Raw genomic sequence first — 22,651 nt, 5'->3', positions numbered from 1 at the left:
TGACATTTAAAGGCTTAATTAGGTTAATTAGCTTAACTAGACAGGTTAGGGTAATTAGGCAAGTTATTGTATATCGATGGTTTGTTCTGTAGACAGTCGAAAAAAATTGCTTAAAGGGGCTAATAATATTGACCTTAAAATGTTTTTTAAAAAATTCAAAACTGTTTTTATTCTAGCCGAAATAAAAGATATAAGACTTTCTCCAGAAGAAAACATAACATTTTCTTGCTCTGACCTATATTTATATAAATAAAATGGTTGTAATGGTTATGGTTGTAAATTGTGTACAATGTTCCAAGAAAACAGACAAAATTAAAAGAAATAACCTGTCATTTACTTTTGTTTTATCTTGTGGAATGTTGCTTACACATAAAAGGGGATATATAGGTGGAATAAAAAGTGTGTCGCCATCCTCGAAATTGTTCTTGTATGTTGTCTTCATCTTTAGTCTTCACAAGTGAGGCTGGCCCAAACCGGGACTGCAGTAGCCAAATCTAATCCTTGTAGTGGGAACCCTTAAATAAAGCAAGAAACCAAAAGGAGAAAGATTAGCATTTGAGCAGTTCATATTACCACAAATATAAATTATTTGTTTCATGACATATAACTGGAGTATGTGTTATGCAAGTGACTAGCTAAAATGTGTAATTTAATTTAAACTTAAAGAGTGTGTCTGAGCACAAATTTTCAGAAAAGCCATTTGAAAGTTAAATTCCTTGTGAAATCATAATGAATGTTTTTTTTTTTGGTTTTTAGTATCATTGTGGTAGTATAAATGTGTCTCTAAATATATGTCAAATCTTCAGATAACACATTACATGCAAATTAAACTAAGTTTCGTCAACTAAAATGTCACACTGTACACCACATTTAATATATCATAGCTAGGGCCAGGAGGAATCTGCGGATGTTTTTTGCTATTTCTGCTGAAAATTTTGGTGGAAGTCTGCGGATTTCTGCGGAATTATTTTGGGAGTATCATAACTAAAACCTTAATATATGAAATAAAAAATAATATATTTTAAAGTTTTATTTAATGTTTAAAATGCAAATCCAATTAGATTCACTTTATTTGGTAAATAAAGCAAGTTTTTCATGTAACATATCTAGTAAGACAGAAAACATTACTGTACAAACCTCATTGTACATAAATCAGATGAACATTTTCACATTAGTCAATAATATTACTGAAATTAATAAAAAAACTGAATAAATATAGATTTACACACATTTACTCAAGTAAATAAACAGAATTAATGATAGGCTAAACATCTGCGGAGTTCTGCGAAAAATCCGGGTGGGCCTAATCATAGCTTTATTTCTGCTACAAAAAGGTTTTTCAGCAAACAACTTCTATTATATGTAGGCTATAGAGGAGGATATAAAAAGAAATGATATATTCAACTCTCTAATTAAATGCACCTTATGCAGCTAATCAGGTCTTTTAGGCTTATTTGAAAACCTAAATGACGTGTTGGACCACAGTTGAACAACGCTCAGTGAGAATACTCTTTTTCCACAAATTCTTTTTGTTCTAAAGAAACATGTCTGATTGCTAGCAATCATCAAAGAGCAAACTTTTTTTTTTTTTTTAAATAAATACTATGCTTTTAAAAATAAACTTTTCATACATCAAGAATACTAAAAATATGTTTATTTAAAATGTTTTATATATAAAAAAAACAGCTTGAGGAGAGAATCAGTACATTGGAATACTATTTTTTCAGAAGGATCATGTGACACTATTAATTATATACATTGTATTAAATTCACAGTATTACTGCTTGACTGTATTAATTAAATAAAGCTGACACTATCAGAAGAGAATTTACCATACCAACCTAAAAGCTATGAAACAGTAGTGTATGTTTAAGATGTTACTTACTAGTCCTATTGTACTTTGGAGAGGTTGTCTGACAGGAGGATCCCTTCAACTCAGCAGAATTCTCAGCAGACCATCAGCGTACACCAATCTAAGAATAAAATAAGCAATTTGTTAAAAACCAAAAATATATATTTTATATTTCCAGGTTTATAGGAAAGAAGAAAGCTAAAGCAGATTTAAAATGTAGAAAAAAATAAAACCTATTGACAATTTAATGGCACAACATACCCTAAACTAAGCACGCTCAAATGGTTAATTTTAACTGTTAAGGATTCATTCATTCATTTTCTTTTGGGCTTAGTCCCTTTATTAATCTGGGGTCACCACAGCGGAATGAAAGGCCAACTTAGCCAGCCTATGTTTTACGCAGTGGATGCCCTTCCAGCTGTAACCAATACACACTCATTCACACACACTTATACACTATGGTCAATTTTAGCATACCCAATTAACCTATGTCTTTGGACTTGGGAAAACCGGAGCACCCGGAGGAAACCCATGCCAACACGGGGAGAGCATGCAAACTTCACACAGAAACGCCAACTGACCCAGCCGAAGCTTGAAGCAGCAACCTTCTTGCTGTGAGGCAAACGTGCTACCCTCTGCGCCACCGTGCTGCCCTGTTAAGGAATCAGATTAAAATAAATGAATTGACATGTTTATTTAGTGTCTGACACATTAAATATTGCATTTTTAAATATTGTTTCATTTTAAGATTTATTTCAGAATTAACTATAGAACCGGATATATCGTCACATTTTTATGCACAGCAGCATTTCCAAGAACATAGAAAAACAGAATATAGGCCAACTGAAAAAAAAATAAATTAAAAAATTCTGAGGGTATAATCTTGGATAAAAATATCACAGTTTCACAGTATTGTGATTACTGCTCTGAAATGTGTTTTTTTTTTTTTATCTCTGTGTAAAAAACAGCTACTTTTTCCCCATTGAACACAATATGTTTTGTTTTAAGAAACATTTAAAATATTTTGTAACAGTAAACATGCCAGGCTAAATAATAATTTAATAAAATAGTACTATCTTCATTAGACTCAAAAACACTGATTTCTTGTGAAGGCATAATAAGCTATTTGTTTTTCAGATGTTTGCTGAATCGTGAGCTGACCAGTAGCTTTTGATGTGGAGGGTCTTTTGCTGCTGTAAATAATGTTGGACTATTTTTTTAAGTCTTTGATAACGCGCTAAAAACCATATACAATGCATCCGGAAAGTATTGATACTTTACTTTTTCCACATTTTTAATGTTTCAGTCTTATTTCAAAATGGATTAAATTCATTAATTTCCTCAAAATTCTACACACAATCCCCATAATGTGTGTTGACCCGATTTTAGTTAATCATTTACAAGTCAATATTGCCTATATGGATTGTAATTTAAAAAAAAATTAACATGTAAAATTGCAGTGTTAAATGCAATGCCATCAAACATTTTAGACGCACCAGTGCAAAAAGCTAGTCTAGAGCACTTGGAATGCTGGTGTAGTTCTAGTTAAATTCAGTTCAGTTAAAGCTGTATATGCAACAGGTCTCAAGTAGAGGATATAGTATTTAACTAATCTTAACAACTAAACATTTACGAATCTGTATTAGCCAGCTCATGTACTACAATGTAACATACTGTATATTGCCACCTTGATACTTAAGCTTTCTTTAAAATATTTTGTGTTCAACCGATTAATTAATTCTTTCATTTAATTTTTTCTGTGCAATAGTATAGCTTACACTGGTGTATTTGTATGGACCCCCCAAAATAGCGGAGGCCACTTTCTGGCCACCCAAGTATAAACTTCTAGCCTAGCCACTGAGAACTACCTGTCTGTGCTGCTCCAGAACTCTTTGTCGGCTGCTTGTATGTCTGGATACAGCTGCACAAGTCTTTTAACACTGACAAATACAGCCTCTGCACATCCTCACAACCAGGAGAACAGAATGATCAGGAGGACCTGAAAAATATAACCAACTGAAATCAGTTGAAATGTATTTTGTCTTGTAATGATGGCACAAAAATAAATTATTTTTCACAAAGGATGTGCTGTTACCTATGAAACATTCTATAATGAATGATCTTTTTGATCCTGTTTCCTTAATGTCATTCACTCAGAGATGGTTTGGACATTTGATTGTATCTAAACTGTAATGAATTTAAGTTACACAAACATTGATAGCAGGACCATTGATCTTGTAACTTATACAAATTGTTAAGTATTGAACAAGTCTGCAACCAAACTAGTCAAGTTAATAATACTAATCTCAACTCAACTATGATTAGTTGTCTTGTTTCTGCTGCCCAGACGGTCTCTCCACCTGCTGATAAAAAAGGAAAAAGTATGGTATTTTTACAACAATGAAACTGCAAACAACTTAACTATAAGGGGGTAAGCAGTGAGCATCTTTTATTATAAGCAATTTACTGAATACTTTGTCACTGGTATTACCTAAAAACCAAACGTCCCGAGTTTGGCTCATAGCTGTCCACACATCTGCCCAGTAGCTTGTGGTAATACTGAAGACACTGATCAGCTGGTCCAACTGAGTTTGGAGTTGAACTGCAATCAGGCATCCAATACTGCAAAGAAAGAGAAACTCACTTTGGGTTAACAAATAATGTAATCCCACACATTTCAAGTAATTGTGCAGTTAATTCTCTTATTGAATTTTCTGAGAGCTTATGAATATATTTTGTCTTCCCAAAATAGCATGTACTGAAACACAAAATTATATAAATATAATTTAATAAGAGCGTGACGTGGTGGCACAATAGGTAGTGCTGTCGCCTTACAGCAAGGATGCTGACTCGAGCCGCAGCTGGATCAGCAGGCATTTCTGTGTGTAGTTTGCAAATTCTCTCTGCGTTTGGTGGGTTTTCTCTGGGTGCTCCGGTTTTGCCTACAAGTCCAAAGACATGGGGTACAGGTGAATTGGGTAGGCTAAATTGTCTGTAGTGTATGAGTGAGAACAAGCGTATATGGTTGTTTCCCAGTGATGGCTTGCAGCTGGAAGGGCATCCACTGCGTAAAACATATGCTGGATAAGTTGACAGTTCATTCCGCTGTGGTTACCCCAGATTAATAAAGGGACTAAGCAGAAAAGAAAATGAATGAATGAATGAATGAATGAATGAATGAATGAATTTAATAAGAGTTAAACTGATCTGTTAACATGTCTGTCAGGAGCTGATCTACCTGTTGTCAAACTGATGAAAATGTTTTCTCAATTTACTTTAACATTTTTGTGTTTGTTTATGTTTTTATAACTTGCAGCCATTGTTAAATTTAAAAGTATTTTAAACATGCATGGACATCTAAATGCATATAGGGCACATATCTCAAAACATTATGAAATATTTCCAGATAAATCAATTTTGAATTAAAATGTATATTAATCTCCAGACTTGCATCTCCCTGATCTTTTTAAAAGAACGGCCATTCGTTTGCTCATCACTGTTTGACAAGTGTCTGGCAGTCAGTAAAAAATATACTTACATATAAAGATGTTCATCAGCAACACGGCACTTAGGTTAAACTTAGACCTCCTTTTCAGTTGATGTGGAAAACAAAAGCAAAAGAAAGAAAAAACAAAACGACTGAATACAAGTTGCATATCATGCCTGTACAAATCAAAAATTATTCATTTAGGGCTTAAATTGACTTGTTTGAGGATGAGTTAAGGTGTAAGGGATGGGTGAACAGTGTAAATATACATGTAATTCATAGCTATGATGTAAAGCTGAATTTTCAGCATCATTACTCAAGTCTTCAGTGTCACTTGATCTTTCAGAAATCTTTTTTTAAGATGTTGATTTAGTGCTTGAGGTTGAACTAATATAATGGTGATTATCAAATGGTGCTGATTTGCTGCTCAAGAAACATTTCGGATTGCTATCAATGCTAAAAACAGATGTGATGACAAATAATTTAGTGTAAACTTTTTTCTAAGATTTAATAAATCAATTAATCATAAAAAATTAAACAAAATGAAAATCACAAATATTACTTCATTAGCAGCAAATCTATATATTTACTAAGTTCTGAAGAATCATGTGATGTGAAATTTAATACCACTCACATGTTTCAATGTCAAAACTTTCTTAAAATAACTGCAATAAAGACAAGTAACAGATGCATAATATATAGACATGTAACATTTGCATAATGATGTGCAATGGAAATTCATATGAATTAATCCTCTGCTTAAAGTTACCTGTCTTTCCTGTATCTCTGTGATCAGCTCCCTTCAGAAATTTAGGAATCTTGAGTTATATTTTCTGTAGCAGGAGGTTATTCTCTCACTCCTGAAACCACAGAACACTTTTTTACTTAACATTTAGTTTAAGATACCATGAAATATCAAAACACGATTGAACTTTTGATTCACGGTCCTTTACAGTACGTTACAATGCGTATTTTAGACTACATATGGAGTGCATTCAATAAAACATTGACAAAACCTTTCATCTACACATAAAGAATAAATAAAAGCCAAAACTTTAACAAACAAGTTTAACAAGAGCTAACATTAAGTAAGTTAACGTAATATTACCCCGACGCTAACGTTACCAGTGCTAATATGCTAACGGACTTTTACGAAGACTTACCACTCTTATATAACATAATATTCAACTGAATATTCATCAATTGCCAATAATAAATGAGTGAGGAACAGTTTTATGTAGTATTTGCTTTGTTTTAGGGACTAAACTTACCTGAAAACAGTCAAAACGGCAGCTTGAGAGAAGTCGTGTTGTGTCTTTTAGGTGGTGTCGTGTCGTGTTGTAGCTTCGTTTCCCATAGCAACATCCTCTCCGCTCCAGTGTTGGAATGAGACGCGCGCGCGCACATTAAAGTCTTGCAGTATTACATTTATAAACATGATAACTCCATAGACAATTTAAATAATAACCTTGTATTTTATATCTTGAATTTAAAATGTATTTAGCAGTTTTATATACGCTATTATCTTTAAGACGAGCTTTATAGCCTACTAAACTGTTACAAACACTTTATTTGTGCATTCACTGTCAAAAATAAATAACCAATAAATATAAATGCAAGTATATATAAAACAAAGATGTCACTCTGTAAAAAGGTGTTTATTTTAATTAAACAGCCGAAATGCAGAACATACTTGATTTTTACACTGGGAAAAATGTATTAGAAAAAGCCACAATAAAAAAAAGCAAACAGCACTTAACACCAGAAAAAAACAACGTTTTCATTATTAAAGCATAACAATAAAACTTTTTATATTTTAATGAATTGAAATCATGTATTGTAGGCATTTTGGTCAGTTTTACTGCATTAATGTAGGCTATTTAAAGCTGGACCGACCGACGCAGTTCACATGATGCATGTTGCGTTTGTCTAATTTATTATGCACGCAAAAACTTACTTGTAAACCAAATATGTTGCCGGATTCTTTCATGGGCATGAGAGATCAAGTGCTTATGAAGTGCTTCGTCGGCCTCTGGTCGTTAACCGACGCAGAGCCGACGTTTGTTGAGCTGGAACAATAGAACACACGACCGAACGATCATGCGTATGTTTGGCCGACCATATACCGATGTTAGAATTAAAGGGGCCGACGTGTTGACCTTCGGCCGACGTCGGCCCAACGTATGTGTGCTGTCTGGGTTAACTTTGCACTGTTTTTGCATGGCAGATATGACAGGATACATGTTAATATCCACTGCTGTATGGATATGCCTTAATGCAATGTACAAAATAAACCTGATTTAATGTCCGCAATTTGGAATTGAAGCATCCATTTTATAATTGTACTGACATGTGGTGATGAAGATGTTAAACTTCTTCTAATTCATTACAAACATGCACTGTTTTAAAAACGTTTTAAATTTGTAAAACTCACTCTTGATCACATTTGATGATGATTGATGATCACAGCGAGCTGAACAAATCTTTTAATCTCAGTTGCTTTGCGCACATCCTGTCTTGTGAATATGATTATACGTGTTACTATGAAGACATGTTAATACGTGGCTGTCAATCAATTTAGTGGGCAATGAATGAAACCGCACTACATTTCCAGAAAAATAACTGCAATTTTCCTGAGGTCTGTATGTATCTCGGCAAAAGTTTTGCTTTCCGGAAATTTTCTGAATATTTACCAGTATCACTGTGTGAAAGGAGAAATAGAGGTATTTGAAGCACAAGATGATGGAGACTCTTAAGCTGGGGATACAAGTGATGTGTCCATCTGGGTAACTTAAGTATCTGACAGCTCATCTGACAGCTGATCCAGAGCCTCTGAGATACAAAGGAAATTCAAATGGAGATGTTTAAGCCAACTCATCAATGTTTAAATTTTACTAGTGTTGTTGTTTTGTTTATGTTTAAACTATAAATTATAACACTACACTAATTAATTAGGTGAAGCTTGAATTTGTCATTGCATTGTACATCATATGCAGTGTGGTAAATTATTATAGTTCATTATTGTCATGAAAGGCTATTTTAGTCATTTTAATTACATCTTAACGTATAGTATGATTAACGACATCGCATTAAAATATTAAACCACCCAAATATGCAATTACTTACTTCTAATTCTTGTTGTCAGTGCAGACTTATTTAGCTTATAGCCTACTTTTCTAAAAAGGATTAGTTGAGCCTGCATAAAAAATAAAAAATAAATAAATAAATAAGAGTTTGAATACAATAGCAGGACAAGAATACAGTTAATGACTAGACATAATCATTTCATGACTCTAGAAAAGTTTTGTTTACACAATTGCAGATTAAAGTGAAATATTTAGCTTTTTAGCCATTTCTAAATGGCTGGCTTATTACCTGTGTATTATTACGATATTGGCTGTTTATGTTACATACAAATATGCTCGTATTCTACATCCCTAATCCTACCCAATACCTAATCTCAGTTGCTACCTTGAGTATAAATAAGCAGCAAATCAGCCGTATATTCAGTTAATAGTCTTTGTTTATTAATAGCAAGAAATGCACCTTAAAAGTAAATTAAATGTTTAGTTTAGTAGCTTGTCAGACTGTACGAGCATGAACTTCATGTCACAAAGACTCATGCAGAGATTTACATCACACTTAAAACAAAATGAAAGTTACTGAATGTCCAACCAAATGCATTAACTTTTAAAGTAATCAGTGTACCCCATCTTGTAGAACAGGGCAACCCAACTGAAATTTTTATTTCCCATCCCAGGCTTATTCTGATTATGTACCCCTATATACATTTCTGGACAATGCAAAATACATCCAGGAGCTACATTTTTTTTTGCAGTTATTGTTTTCACGAATCTGCCAGAGGCCGCTGTGTACGCTTTTTAAGATTTTGAATTTTTCTTGCAAGTGCCATTCTCTCCTGCTGTTCTTACGTAAATCCACCAGAGGCCGCTGTCGACTGACTGACTGACTGATCAACCAACCAATACCCCCACTCATCCCCTTCCTTAAACCCAATCGATAATGTTTTCAAAAGCAACAATTGACCAGTGTCCACCCACTTCCCTAAACCCAACTGGCAATGTTTTCAAAAGCAATCCACAAAATGAAAAGCACCTGATTTTCACTGTTTTCAGATTTTACCACATTCTCTCTGTAATTTATTTGTTTAATGTATTGTTTTGGCTTTTGTTTTTTAACCTGTTTTTTTGCAACCATTCTTTACTGGAATTGAATCCCGTCATCACGGTCAACTCCTCCCTGGGTCTCAAATCCACTACTGTATGTGGCAAGCCACTGGATAAACTGGTAACTGCATGAAAGCCATTCATATGGAAGTAAGCGGTCAGCTAGTAAGTGTGAAAAGGAATGCCGTCATACAGCCCCATAGTGTTTGTTTTGATGACGAAATGCAGTGCAGTGCAATGTGCTTTTTATGTCGCTAGGCAATGACTGAATCAGCTGCGTATTGTCCATGAGTGTTGCTGATGGTAAAATTTTAATATTTAATAATATTGTGAAGTTCAAAATTTCCTACAGCACTGGATAACTCAAAACATCAACCACATGACTCTCTTCTATCTTCAAAAGTCTCCGTAGTTGTCTTGATAAATCAAACACTGCAGTTACCTCAACTAAATTTCCTCCTCTGCTTTCATTTACTTGAAGAACGAAAAAGAAGCGACTGACGTAACATGCGTTTTCAGCTTAGAATTGATTTTTTTCAACTTCGCAAAATGCTTGCAGCCATTAGTAAATCATTCAAAATAGTTGCCTCTCAAAGCAAGCATAGTGTTAGTTTGAGCTTATTTTTCTGTGTTTTGTTTCCCACCATTAGTTAATTTCATCTATTTATTCGTTTTCTTTTCGGCTCAGTCCCTTTATTAATCAGGGGTCGCCACAGCGGAATGAACTGCCAACTTATCCAGCATATGTTTTATGCAGTGGATGCCCTTCCAGCTGCAACCCAACACTGGGAAACACAAATACAGACTCATTCACACACATAACCTACACTACCAATAATTAAGCTTACACAATTCACTTACAGCGCATGTCTTTGGACTTGTGGGGAAAAGTGGAGCACCTAGAGAAAACCCATCATACATCATACATCATAGGCAGGAAATGTAAACTGCACACAGAAATGCCAACTGGCCCAGCCGAGGCTCAAACCAACAACTTTCTTGCTGTGAGGCAACAGTGTGACCCACTGCGCCACCGTGCCCCCCACTCATTAGTTAATTTCATCACCTAAAACTGTCAGCAACTGCATTATTTCCGTATAATCAATAGATTTCAGTTCCCCTTTGTGTTTAGTTCATTAGTTGCCTTTTGATGTTTGTTTTTTATTTTAATCTCATTTTTGTTATTTGGATTACATTAAGCTTACACCTACAAAAAACAGCATTTCACTTCCTTGTTGTTTTCATGGCTTTAAAGATGTATAATTAAAGCAACAATTGTTTGACTTCATTACAGTGATGCTTTCAAAACACTCTCAGATGCATTCTCACATCATTGTAATTGCTTATTAAAGATAAACAACACTTGTTTTCTCACTAGGCCTTAGAAAAGATATATTATTTTATCTGTGGGGTTTTCATCTACCATTAAAGCCACCTCATGGAGAAGGTCTTGGTGTGTTTGTTTGGTCCACTTTTGGTGTGCACCAGAGTATGGCCCTGTTTACACTTTTTTTTTAAAAAACACATAACTTTTGCTAGGATTACACCTTCTGTCCACGCTACCCCAGAGTTTTCGAGCACTGAAAATAGACTGTATTGAAAATGGTGAAGAGACCATTTTCATTTTAAAATGCTGCTGCATAACCCTGGCTACGTTGTTTCATTATCTTAACAATGAAATTAAAACATTAAGGAAATCAATGAAATCAATAATGGCTATTATAAAAGTATAATGTATAATAAGTTTATACAATATACAAAATTAATGCAAGCAATTAGTCAAATGTGCAGAATCAGTGTACGTGGTTACGTAAATGACTATAACAGCTATATTAACTATATATCTTTGCACTCAGCCAAAACATGTTACCTGAGAACAAGTGATATATTCAAAAGACCAAAGTCGGGGAATATATCATTAGATATAGACAAAATTCATTAAATATCACTTTAACAACAACAACAGTGAAATGAGATTCAGCCATAGATCATTGATGAATTGTCTGACGTGCGCCGCTCTCACTTAAAAAGGTGGCCTCAAAGCACTCGCTGACTGTGTGGTCACAAGATGTATGTTTTCAGAGGTGTAGTGTGAACGAAAAGCTCTTCAGAAATTCTAGATGAAATGATTGTGTGAACATGGATTGTTTTCATTCTAAAATGCCATTTTAAATCTAAAACATCAGTGTAAACGGGGCCCAAGATTGTCACTTTCACACCTTCCCAAACAAATCACACCAAAAAAGGCAAACTAACTGGTATGTTTTAAATTAACTAAATGAGGCAGGTGTGAAAGCTCCACCATTCTTTAGTATGTGGTCACACTTTATTCTGATCGTCCGTTTGTCAAATTTAAGTTACATTCATCTATATGCCAACTAATTCTCATTAGATTATTAGACTGTTAGGTTGGGGTTAGGGTTAGTATAAGTTGACATGTACTTGCTAAGTTTCTTATAATCAGTTAAACATCTGTTGAAGGGGCAGTATCAGCTGATATTAAGCATTAGAGGTGTGAACCTACACTGGTCTCACGGTTCTGTTCGTTTATGATTATCATTTTGGCATTTTTTTGCCTTATTTATGAAAAATTTATGGACACAAAGTTAAATAAATAATATCCTGGATTTGAAGAATATTGTGTTCCTGGCCTTCACTGAGCTCAAGTAATAGTTTGATTTAAATTGTGAATGAACTTGACAGTTGATGTCTTAAATAATAATGTCAAATAACCAACATTTCTCGAAATTGATATATCTCGTTTTGCAATGAAAGTCTTCATTTACAAATAACTTTTTTCAGTAGATTTGCTATATGTAACATTTATAAAGTTTGCAGAGTTTTATACTAGAGTGTACTGACTCTCACAAGTGTATATATAGTTATTTTGTGTAATTAATATATTTTAAATGAACTGCAAACAAACACGTATATAAACTTTCCTTTAATTCCTTCTTGAAACTCTTCCCTCTTAGTCACATACCCTTCTGTTGGCTCATTATGCAGGTCTTTGTCTTCTCAGGTGTGACTTACTGCTTAGTAATGATAGTTCACGACTTCTCGCATAAACCATTTTCACTCAAAAAAGTGGCTTCAAAATTTTAATTCATTAAATTGTTTTCTGTAAGCAAGTGAACAAGATGATTCTCAAATCATTTTGAAGCAAAAACACTAGACAATAAGATCCAGTTCTCAAAATTCTTGTGCACAAATGTTCTCTGTGTGTTTCATGGCGTTGTTTCAATGACTTTAAAATTTTAGTTTTTCACTAACCACACATAAACATTTCTTTCTCAACAACACAAACACATACAAACATTCTGCTTAGGTATTATCATAGCCCATCTTGTGCTGTTTACAGTGTTATCACACTTTAGCCATTTATATGTTTTTAAGATACTGTAAACAGTATAAATGTTATTGCATGTCAAAACTTCTCCAGAGCCCCAAAACACCCTCAGACCCCAGAGGGTTAAGCATACAGTCTACTAATACTTAAACAGACCATCAAAATAAAGTTTCACCTAGTCTGTTACTAACTTGACACATAGAATGTGGTAATAGAGAAGCAACTACGGTTGGGTACTAAAACCTGGTACCATATTGGTACCTTTGTAAGCAGTATGCACCAGATTGAATCAGCATATTAATTCCGAGCCTAATTTCAATGCCCCTAGTGCTACAACAAGGACGTTTATAAAAGCAGGAAAGCATGAAGGGCTACATCAAAAGCACACACATGTACGCATAGCGTCATGCCATCTCTAAACATTTCATTCTAAACAACTTTGAGGGATTTGAACACCATTTGCATTTATCCATGTTGCTTTGGGAATGCAGGCACATTCATACCTTCCCTTTAAAAATTGCGTTTAAGGGGGGAACGCATCAAATTTAATTAAACATTTGAGGGCACATAGAAACAGTTTAAAGGAAGGCATGCACTGTCTTTGACAGCTTGCGACATCATCTGGAACTTTCCCTGAGTATGTTTACATGGACACCAATACTCTAGTTTTCATATGATTCAGACAATACTCTGATTAAGAGTTTACCATGTAAACAGAGATTTTGATAACCTTAAAGGACCACACATCATGACAGGCGGAAGCTTTTTCTTTCCATTAGGCTTATCAAATTCCATTAAAACAATACTCTTTAATCAGTCCTTACTTCATATTCTCATCCAATCCCTACGGTTTTAAATGTATCAATTTAGCATCAGTATCGAAATAGCCCCAAGCGATACTCAACCATAGAAACAACAACATGTAAAGCCAATATTTTTTAATCAAAGCAAGCTAAATCAGTATATTACCTAAGTGAACATATTATGACAATTATAAGAATCAATTCAAAAATGATTAGCTACTCAAATATAAAGCTGTAAGAGTTTGAGATGGATAAACTATAGTCCAAAATGTACTGGATATATAAGGACACAAGGTATCTTAAACCTTGGACTGCTGTGAATGCGGCAAAGGGTCAATGGAGTGACGTGAGGGTTGCATGTAGGGAGCAGAAAGATAATTCTCCGCTCAAGGACACAGAAAGAAACATCTCAATTTATTTTCATGTCAAGAGCCTCTGGGTGTTGTCTGCTCTGAAAAACACAGAGATGTTCTATCCTGCATGCTGAACCTCAGCAAAGCAAACCAGCTCTCCAGAGACCAAGTTCTGTCCTCCAAGTTTGAGGAGAGCTCAATTGAGTAAGTGGGCGCACTGATTAACTCTTTACACCGTATAATGAGGTGAGTGTTTTTTGAGAAATCCAGAACACCGTTAGTAAAGCAGCTGTTTGAACGTCTCCAGAGTTGGCCCTGAGCTGCTTAAGAAGAATTTGATCTAAATATATTTTGGAAGAAAAATTTGGGTTATGTGCACCATTCAAGAATACACTGCTGGCAGGCAGAGGAGGGTAAAAATACTGGTGTCCCTAGACAACCTGTCTGGGAATGAAACCAGAAACTTGACACCTTCCAACAAAACATTTTTTTTAATATAAATCCTTCAGGATTCTTTTGTAATTTGAAAATGCAATATAAAACTATTGCGACTCTATAATAACGCAATAGTATTTTTTATACTGTGGGGCTGTAAGGGATTATCCATCTTATCTGTCTAAAACTGCACAGAGAATACAGAAGATCAATATATCCAAGAATCTTTGCTGAGGTTTACGGTTTACAGTCATACAGTAGTGACCCACATTTGAGTCACACAATGTGTCTTGCACATTTGAGAGCAGCACTGTTAATCAAGAAAGAAAAGGAGAACAATACTGAAAAGAGTCCAATTACAGTCACATGACTATTTTAATCTGACTAGAGTATAATTTGCAGGAACTGTATTACTGCAATTGAGTCCACTAGGCTGCTTCTGAAGGACCCTTAAAGACTACAATAGGCATTTAATAGTTACATTGTGATGCATTTTAGATTGAATCAGGTTATTTCCCTACTGAAAAAAAAAAAAAATAAAATAAAATAAAAAACAGCTTGAAGCAACCTAAGCTGGTTGGCTGGTTTTAACTGGTCGAGCAGCCTGGTTTTAGAAAGGTTTTGGCCATTTCCAGCCTGGTCTTAGCTGGTCTGGCTGGAAAATTACCAGCTAAAACCAGCCTGGTTTAAGCTGGACATAGGTGGTTTTGGCTGAGCTCCCAGCCTGGCCTGGTTGGTCAAGCTTGTTTTAGCTGTCACCTCCCAGCCTGACCAGCTAAAACCAGATTGGAAATGGCTGGAAACCTGCCAGGAAATGGCTAAAAACCCTTTAAAACCAGGCTGGTCAACCAGCTAAAACCAGCCAACCAGCCTAGACTTTCATTTTTTTCAAAAGCAATCCAGAATTAGAAAAGGCTCCTGATTTTAACCACATTTTCAGATTTTACCACATTCTCACTCTGTTACTTACGTGTTTATTAAAATTTTTGGTGTTTGTTTTTATCTTACCTGCTTTATGGAACCATTCTTCACTGGGCTTGAACCTGGTCCTCATGATCAATTTACTATGCATCTCAAAAGTGCGAAAAGGAATGGTGTCATACCGCCCCGTAGCATTTGTTCTAAAGATAAAATGCAGTCATACGTTCTTCTAACTACATCATTTGTGATCTCCAGAAATGTACGTTTTTAGAATGAGCCTATGGTGTATGGATCAAATACATCTAAATGAAGATGGCTTGAAGTGACTATGTTCCCCTGTGCCAAAGAGGAAATGCCCCAGCAATGGCAGAAATACAACAAGACAATGGCCCCAAACACTTGTAAGCCAAACAACAACTTGGATTCAGATAAAAAGGACAAAAATAAAAGAGTGACCATCTCAATCCCCTGACCTCAACTTAATTGAAAACTTGCAAGGTGACATTAAAGGGCCATGACACCCCCCACATTCGGTTAAAGTCTGCTTCAGAATTTTTTCAAAAGATGCATAATTAATGGGTGTGGAGCTCCGCTAGCATCAGGCAGGAGTGGGCGTGGCCAGCAGGGGAGAACGTGAGCGAACAACTGTTGTTGTCAGTTAGCTCACAAAATGAGACAAACCGTGAGGAGACGCATGAGTTTATAGTTTACAAAGTTAAAGTTATAGTTTGCAAAGAAATGAACAGTGATTTAATGCCCTACTACATTTGTTATTCCGAATTTCATATACACATAACCACAATTTATATCATTATAAAGATAAGTGTGTTCATGTAAACCCTATAAATGAGGACTTCTCCCTCAATCCCCGTATCCAGCAGACTCAGTGCAGCAGGTCTCCTGACCTGTCTATTTTAACCATTAGCCCTGCTGGTAATCTGGAGTATTTAGGCAAACACAGCAGCACAGTGATGTGTCTGAATGTGAGCAAACTCCTGATAAAAGACAGCGTCCGCCATTCTTCAATTCTCGTGCTGCTCTCCCGACAAAAATGCTAGCAGCACACACACAGCTTTGCTGTATGATTGGCCCTGACAAGATAGCGGGGGAAAACATGCAACAAACCCCGTGGATCATGGAAACAAAAGCATATGAGCCTTCATGAACGGCTAAATACTATGGCGTGTCTCACAGCTCGGGCTTGACTCTGGCAGGTCTGGCAGGTCTCATGAATAATTAAGCAGCCGGCTCTTCTCATAGGATAAGAAAACTCCGATATGAATAATAATGAGAAACCGACGCATCATCATTACACTTTGATTTTGATCCCGCCCTAAAAATCATTTTAAACCCGGAAACTGAAATTAACTGACAAAAGCACAAAATTATCCAGTTTTCACCACAATTAAAGCTGATAGGTGCAGTTCAATTTATTGGTCTAATATTTAGCTGCATCGTCATTGTTTTTAAACACTGCTGCATAATTGCAAAACGTGAAGAAATTTCTGGTATCCAGAAACAGGTATTTCATTCCATTATGAACAAAATACATTCAATAGTTCCCATGAAAATTTGTGATTTGCTTTGGAAACTTGAAATTATTGTCACCCCACAAGTTTTTAGTTAGGTTGAGGTCAGGGAGTTGATATAGCCACTCTATTATCTCTGTTCTTTTTCATCTAAATCTAAGTTGTTGTTCAGCTTACGAGTGTTTTTGGTGCCATTTTTTTGGTGCCATGTGGATAGCTTTTACGCTGTTATCAGTTTGTCCAGTGGCTTTCCATGTGCGTTGAAGGATTTGGTATGCAGAGCGGAGTTGAGCGTTACAATGGGGTTTGAGTAACAAGTAAATAACAGGGTCGGAATGTGGTCAAATCTGAATTTTCTGGAATGCTTTTGAAAACACTGTCGGTTGATTTTTTGGGTGGTGGGTGGGGGAATTGGTCAGCTAGTCAGTTGACAGTGGCCTCTACTGGAATTACACGAGAAGAGTAGGCGCGAATTGCACTTGCGAGAGAAATTTGAGGTCTCAAAAAGTGTACACAGTGGCCTCTCGTGGATTCCCAAAAATATAAACAACAAAAAAGTAGCTCCTGGGACATATTTGGCGCTTTCCAGAAATGCATATAGGTGTACATAATCAAAATGAGCCTGGGTTGGATCCTTGACACCTAGTAAATGATAAATAACACCACAGTATGAGAAATATCACACCATGATTTTTGCGCCACCATGCTTCACAGATTTTCACAGAAGAGCTTCATTTCAGAACCTGGGAGTTGTGTGTTATACTGTTGATGAAACAATAAACAGGAAATTTACTTTTCCTGCATATGAATGTGAATGATTCAGCCTTGCCTTGACTTATTTTCCTGCATTACACATCTGCCTCCATTCCAATAGGCAAAGCTGTTCTCGCAATTCAATCAACTATAGATTAATACTGTAGAATCCAGTTCCACATAGTATTATCAACTTATTAACACAACACTACTTCATACATTTAGAGAGGACATAGATGAGAAGAACTCATAAGACTCACAGAAAATAAAGGATGAGTGCTCTACATAGATCCCCTTTGGCTAATCCAGCGGTCCTCAATCTTAAACTGATACTGGTGTAGTTCTAGTTAGATTAAAATTGGCTCACTGGGAATGTCATTGCTGAAGGTGGATTCACTGAAAATCATCTCCACCAACCACAACCACCCAAGCCCAATGTCACGGTGGCAAGAAACCAAAACGTTTTCTTTTTCAAAAATAATACATATTTGGATAACACCTTATTTTGATGGTCCAATAGAGTATTAGTAGACTGTCAGCTTAAAATCTGTTGATACTGCTCCTTAAGCATACATTTAACTAACTATAATAATCTTTGCAAGTATATTTCAACTTATACTAACCCTAACTTTACAGCCTACTAATAATCTAATGAGAATTAGTTGGCATGTAGATGCAGTGTAACTTAATTCAACAAACTGACCATCAAAATAAAGTGTGATCCATATTGAACATATTAAATCAAAATGGCTTTCTCTTCAAACAGTGGCTCTTATGTACAGTAGCACCCATTAAATGGTGTTTTTAATAAGATACAGCTTAATAAATGTTTTATTTTATGAGTATAGTCTTTAATAATATTTATTTTGAGGTTCTAAAATATCTGTTAAATAAATTTTACCAAAACATCAGCAGATATACACATTAAAACTGTAAAATAGAACAAAGTGTCTAAACCTAGAAGTTGTCTGAACATAAATCAATTATAATTTCATTAGTCAATGCATGACGTAACCTATTTATGAAGCAATTTAATTGTTCTAGTTTTTTTTTTTATAAGATTGATATTTTAGGTAAAGTCGTGGGTGGCATGATGGCTCAGTGGTTTGTATTGTCGCCTCACAGCAAGAAGGTTGCTGGTTAAAGTCCAGCTGGGCCAGTTGGCATTTCTGTGTGGAGTTTGCATGTTCTCCACGTGTTCGTGTGGGTTTCTATCTGGTGCTCGGGTTTCCCCCACAGTCCTAAGACATGTACTATAGATAAATTACCAGTTTGTAAACATTCAGGATGCACATGCACTGAGGTTGCAAAAAAAACAAAAACAAAAAAACAAAGCGCTAGCATTTACAGCGAGGGAATAATATCCAATGCAGTACAGGGTTTGTTGTATTTGAGATTATATTGTTATATTGAGTTATATTGATTACATATTATATATATTATTTACATAATGCTTTCCGCATATTAAAACAGCTTGTCACCCAGTGATAAGCACATTTATTCGGCAAAGTTAACGTAAACTGAGTGGTGTTCGTCTGACAGGTCTATTTGTGATAAAACCTTTACAATGGATATTGGATAAGATAAAATGGCCAAGCGTCCAGCCCGAAATATACAACAATCTCATTTAAACGCCAAGTGTTTTAACAAGAGAGAAGTTAAAGGCCTACAAGTCTTTGGATGCCTACAATGTTGTTCTGTGTGGTCGTGTGCAAGAAATAATGTTCCATGATTACCAGATTCAAAACTTTGTAGTGCGAAAAGCCGAAGTTCTGCCTAGTTAAAGACACAAAAAGAAGACAGAACTATACAAGACCAGGGTAATCATCAACAAACAAAACAACTGTATTCTGACAGCAAACTGCACCTGTGAGGCAGGCTATGTGAACTTTCATTTTTACATTTCATTCTTCGCTTTCAGTCTTCGCAGTTTAATTAACCAAATTTAACTGTTTTTGCTGAAATCATGGCTGCAATCAAAAAGGAATAATGTGTATGATTCAGCATAGTGTGAACTTACCTGATATCACATGAGAACTGCAGAGTCGAGCATTTTTAATTAGGTCCTCACTCCATTTTGCTTCCTTTTAGCCAAAGACGTCTGCGGTTGGCATTCAAAGCAGTGTGGTGTACGAAAAAAATTAAGTTTTCTGTTTTTGGACTTTGGAATTTGGCATCCTACCGCATAACAAGACATGTTTGCATCTGGCCTTTTTTTGCTACAAGGAACCCTTGTGTTGTCATGTGTGACATAGGTTGGTAATTCCTCTATAGATGAATTTAATAAACTAAATTGGTCGTAGTGTGTGTGTGTGGGTGGGTGTTTTCCAGTACTGGGTTGTGTCTGGAAGGGCATTAGTGTAAAACATATGCTGGAATAGCTGACGGTTCATTCCAATGTGATAGAAATAGATCTGAAATAGAGACTAATCCGAAGGAAAATGAATGAATGTGAATTTGTGCTAGATTTTGCAGTACTAATAAATATCAGAGAAAGCCAATATCCGCCCACAGACCATCCCTCATCAGTGAAGTGGTTGAAAATGGTCGAAAGTGGACAAAAGAAACACATTTAATTGCTAGGTTTGAATGGTAATGTGTGTCTTTTGTCCACTTGTGATCATATCAACAAAAGCACATCTTAATAACAAGGCCTAAAATCCCCTAATGTGTAAGACCAGAGATGTTTATTTATAATTTCCCACATTTTCACAAAGGTGGAATGAATCTGTAGGATGAATTCTAAAAAAAAAGTGATGGTTTCAAAGTAGGTTTTATCATCTGACAAGCAAAAATAAGTATTGTTGTTTATTTTTAATACACTCCATTCTTTAAATCACACAGTTAAACTGTCATTCAAGTCTATTGCACATATAGTGTTCGTTTTGGCGTAAAGTCAAAATGCAGTTTTCCAGCTTATGATTGGGAGTGATTCAGCCCTGCTAGCACTGTTTATCTTTTCTTTCCTGCATGACACATCTTCCTCCATTTATACAAAGCTGTTTTCACAATTCCATTAAAAATCAATGAATACAATCCATTCCCACATAGTGTTAGCAACTTTTTAACACAAACACTGCTATATGCATTTAGAAAGGACATTGATTAGCTCACAAGATTCTCAGCAAAGACAGGATGAGTCCTCTACATAGATCCCTGTGGCTAATCCAGGGGTTCTCAATCCCAGACTGATACTGGTGTAGTTCTAGTTAGATTAAAAAGGACTCTGTTCATTTTAATGTGCACGACTGATCAGACTTGTCAAAGGGATTAGTGTTGAGACTCGTCTGTCACTGAGACTTTCTTGAGTTCCTGACACATCGATGTCCTCTTACTATGGGTCTGTGTTGAGTTTGTCCTTTGTGTATGACAACCATCTGCTCTCTGAATCCAAGATTTGGGTGTATGAATTTGGGGACTGTTAAGGACACTTATGAGCTTCATTCATTACACATTGGGACACACTAGCTACGTTTCCATCCACCTATTTTTATGCACATTTTGTACATGCACGTAAAAAAAGCGGTTGATGGAAACAGCAAGATGCACATAAATTGGTAACACTTTACAATAAGGTTCTTTAGTTAATGCATTTACTAACATGAACTAATCATGAACAACACATGTACAGCATTTAATAATCTTAATTTACTAATGCATTATTAACATCCAAGTCCATGCTTGTTAACATTAGTTAATGCACCATGGGTTAACATGAACTAACAATGAACTACTGTACTTTCATTAACTAACGTTTGCTAACATGAACAAATACAATAGTAAATGTATTGTTCATTGTTTGTTCATGTTAGTAAATGCATTAATTAACATTAACTAATGAACCTTATTGTAATGGTGACCCATACATTTAGAAAATGCACACAATAAACATATGCACATAACTGAGAAGGATAAACTTTTCATACAATAAGATTGGCATAAACTATGATGGAAACACTTTTAGTGAACAAATTCCAGTATGCGCATATACCCTCTGCCAGTGCATTGATGAAATTAACAATTGGATGTGCCACAACTTTCTTAAGTTAAACAAAGAGAAAACTTAAGTGATAGCGTTTGGTAAGAGAGATGAGGTTCTTAAGGTGAATGCGTACCTTGGCACTAAAGGTCAAACAACAAAAAATAAGGTCAAGAACCTTGGTGTGACTCTGGAGTCAGATCTGAGTTTCAGTAGTCATGTTGAAATAGGCAGCCCCCCGCTGCTGGAATCAGCTTCCAGAAATGATCAGGTGTGCTCCAACATTAGGCACATTCAAATCGAGACTGAAAACACATCTGTTTAGCTGTGCCTTTACTGAATGAGCACTGTGCTATGTCTGACAAATTGTACTATTATGTTTTTCTCTTCTCTTTGATTCTTTTATAACACATTTTATCTGTTTTTTTGTTTTTTTTTTATTTTTTTTATTTTTTTTTTCTTATAGTTGCTTCTTTTATTACTGTTTATGTAAAGCACTTTGAATTGCTACTGTGTTTGAAATGTGCTATATAAATAAACTTGCCTTGCATTAAAAAGGTCATGCGATTTTCTTATAAGAAATCATGTTATAATAAAAAATTGTGTGAATGGACAAACCAGCAGTGTACCACTGTAAAACATCTGAAATGTTGTTTTGGCCATTCTAAAACACCGTAACCATTTCAGTATTAGTGTTATTATATTATTAATTACTTCCAGAATGAAGAGCATCTGAGCTCAGACCGCCAAATGCCACCATGCGCTCATTGCGTGTCAGCATCGTCTTCTAAGGCACAAGTAATTCATTAAATAAAGAAAAGATTCACACAGCTTCTTCTATCACAGCAAATTCCATTTTTACTGTTTTTATTTTTGGCACCAGTTATTCAGGAAGTGACGATTTTTTTCTCTTTTGACACATCGTTTATGCAATATTCCAGTTTTGCCCAGCCCATAAAGATAATTTGCATTGATGTGGTGAGTGTGGCATGAGCAAACTGGA

General features: G+C 35.4%; 2 protein-coding genes across 38 annotated transcripts in view; one reads left to right on the top strand and one right to left on the bottom strand.

Moving 5' to 3' along the window:
• Positions 1 to 22,651, top strand: part of LOC797812 — a 299,215-nt gene that overhangs the window by 19,639 nt on the left and 256,925 nt on the right. The gene's annotated exons all lie outside the window — the stretch shown is intronic.
• On the bottom strand, positions 313 to 6,694 carry LOC147833156 (uncharacterized). 32 transcript variants are annotated; one of them, XR_015513706.1, is made up of 11 exons: positions 6,611 to 6,694; positions 6,109 to 6,199; positions 5,391 to 5,440; positions 4,688 to 4,985; positions 4,344 to 4,474; positions 4,169 to 4,212; positions 3,948 to 4,039; positions 3,721 to 3,868; positions 2,339 to 2,505; positions 1,886 to 1,973; positions 313 to 515 (listed from the first exon to the last, which is right to left on the bottom strand). XR_015513706.1 is itself a non-coding variant. In XM_087290946.1 (11 exons), the coding sequence occupies exons 4-7, from the start codon at positions 4,727 to 4,729 to the stop codon at positions 4,035 to 4,037; spliced, it is 225 nt and encodes a 74-aa protein (XP_087147072.1). In that variant the 5' UTR covers positions 4,730 to 4,985; positions 5,391 to 5,440; positions 6,109 to 6,199; positions 6,611 to 6,694; the 3' UTR covers positions 313 to 515; positions 1,886 to 1,973; positions 2,339 to 2,505; positions 3,721 to 3,868; positions 3,948 to 4,034. The 32 variants fall into 32 exon arrangements, 24 of the variants coding, with proteins under 24 accessions (XP_087147072.1, XP_087147070.1, XP_087147073.1 ...); XR_015513703.1 differs by having other exon boundaries at positions 2,434 to 2,505; XR_015513707.1 differs by having other exon boundaries at positions 3,721 to 3,851.

The sequence above is a fragment of the Danio rerio genome, chromosome 17 (genome assembly GCF_052040795.2).
Source record: "Danio rerio strain M-AB ecotype USA chromosome 17, GRCz13ab, whole genome shotgun sequence".
Classification (NCBI taxonomy): domain Eukaryota; kingdom Metazoa; phylum Chordata; class Actinopteri; order Cypriniformes; family Danionidae; genus Danio; species Danio rerio.
This window is presented reverse-complemented; position numbering and strand designations above follow the sequence as displayed.

Excerpts from the sequence above, each read along its gene's own strand:
- LOC147833156 (XM_087290929.1), bottom strand. Across the intron at positions 4,216-4,343 it reads TCGGGACGTTTGGTTTTTAG|CAGGTGGAGAGACCGTCTGG; the intron begins GTAATACCAGTG and ends CTTTTTTATCAG. Across the intron at positions 3,852-4,168 it reads AAACAAGACAACTAATCATA|GTCCTCCTGATCATTCTGTT; the intron begins GTTGAGTTGAGA and ends TATATTTTTCAG.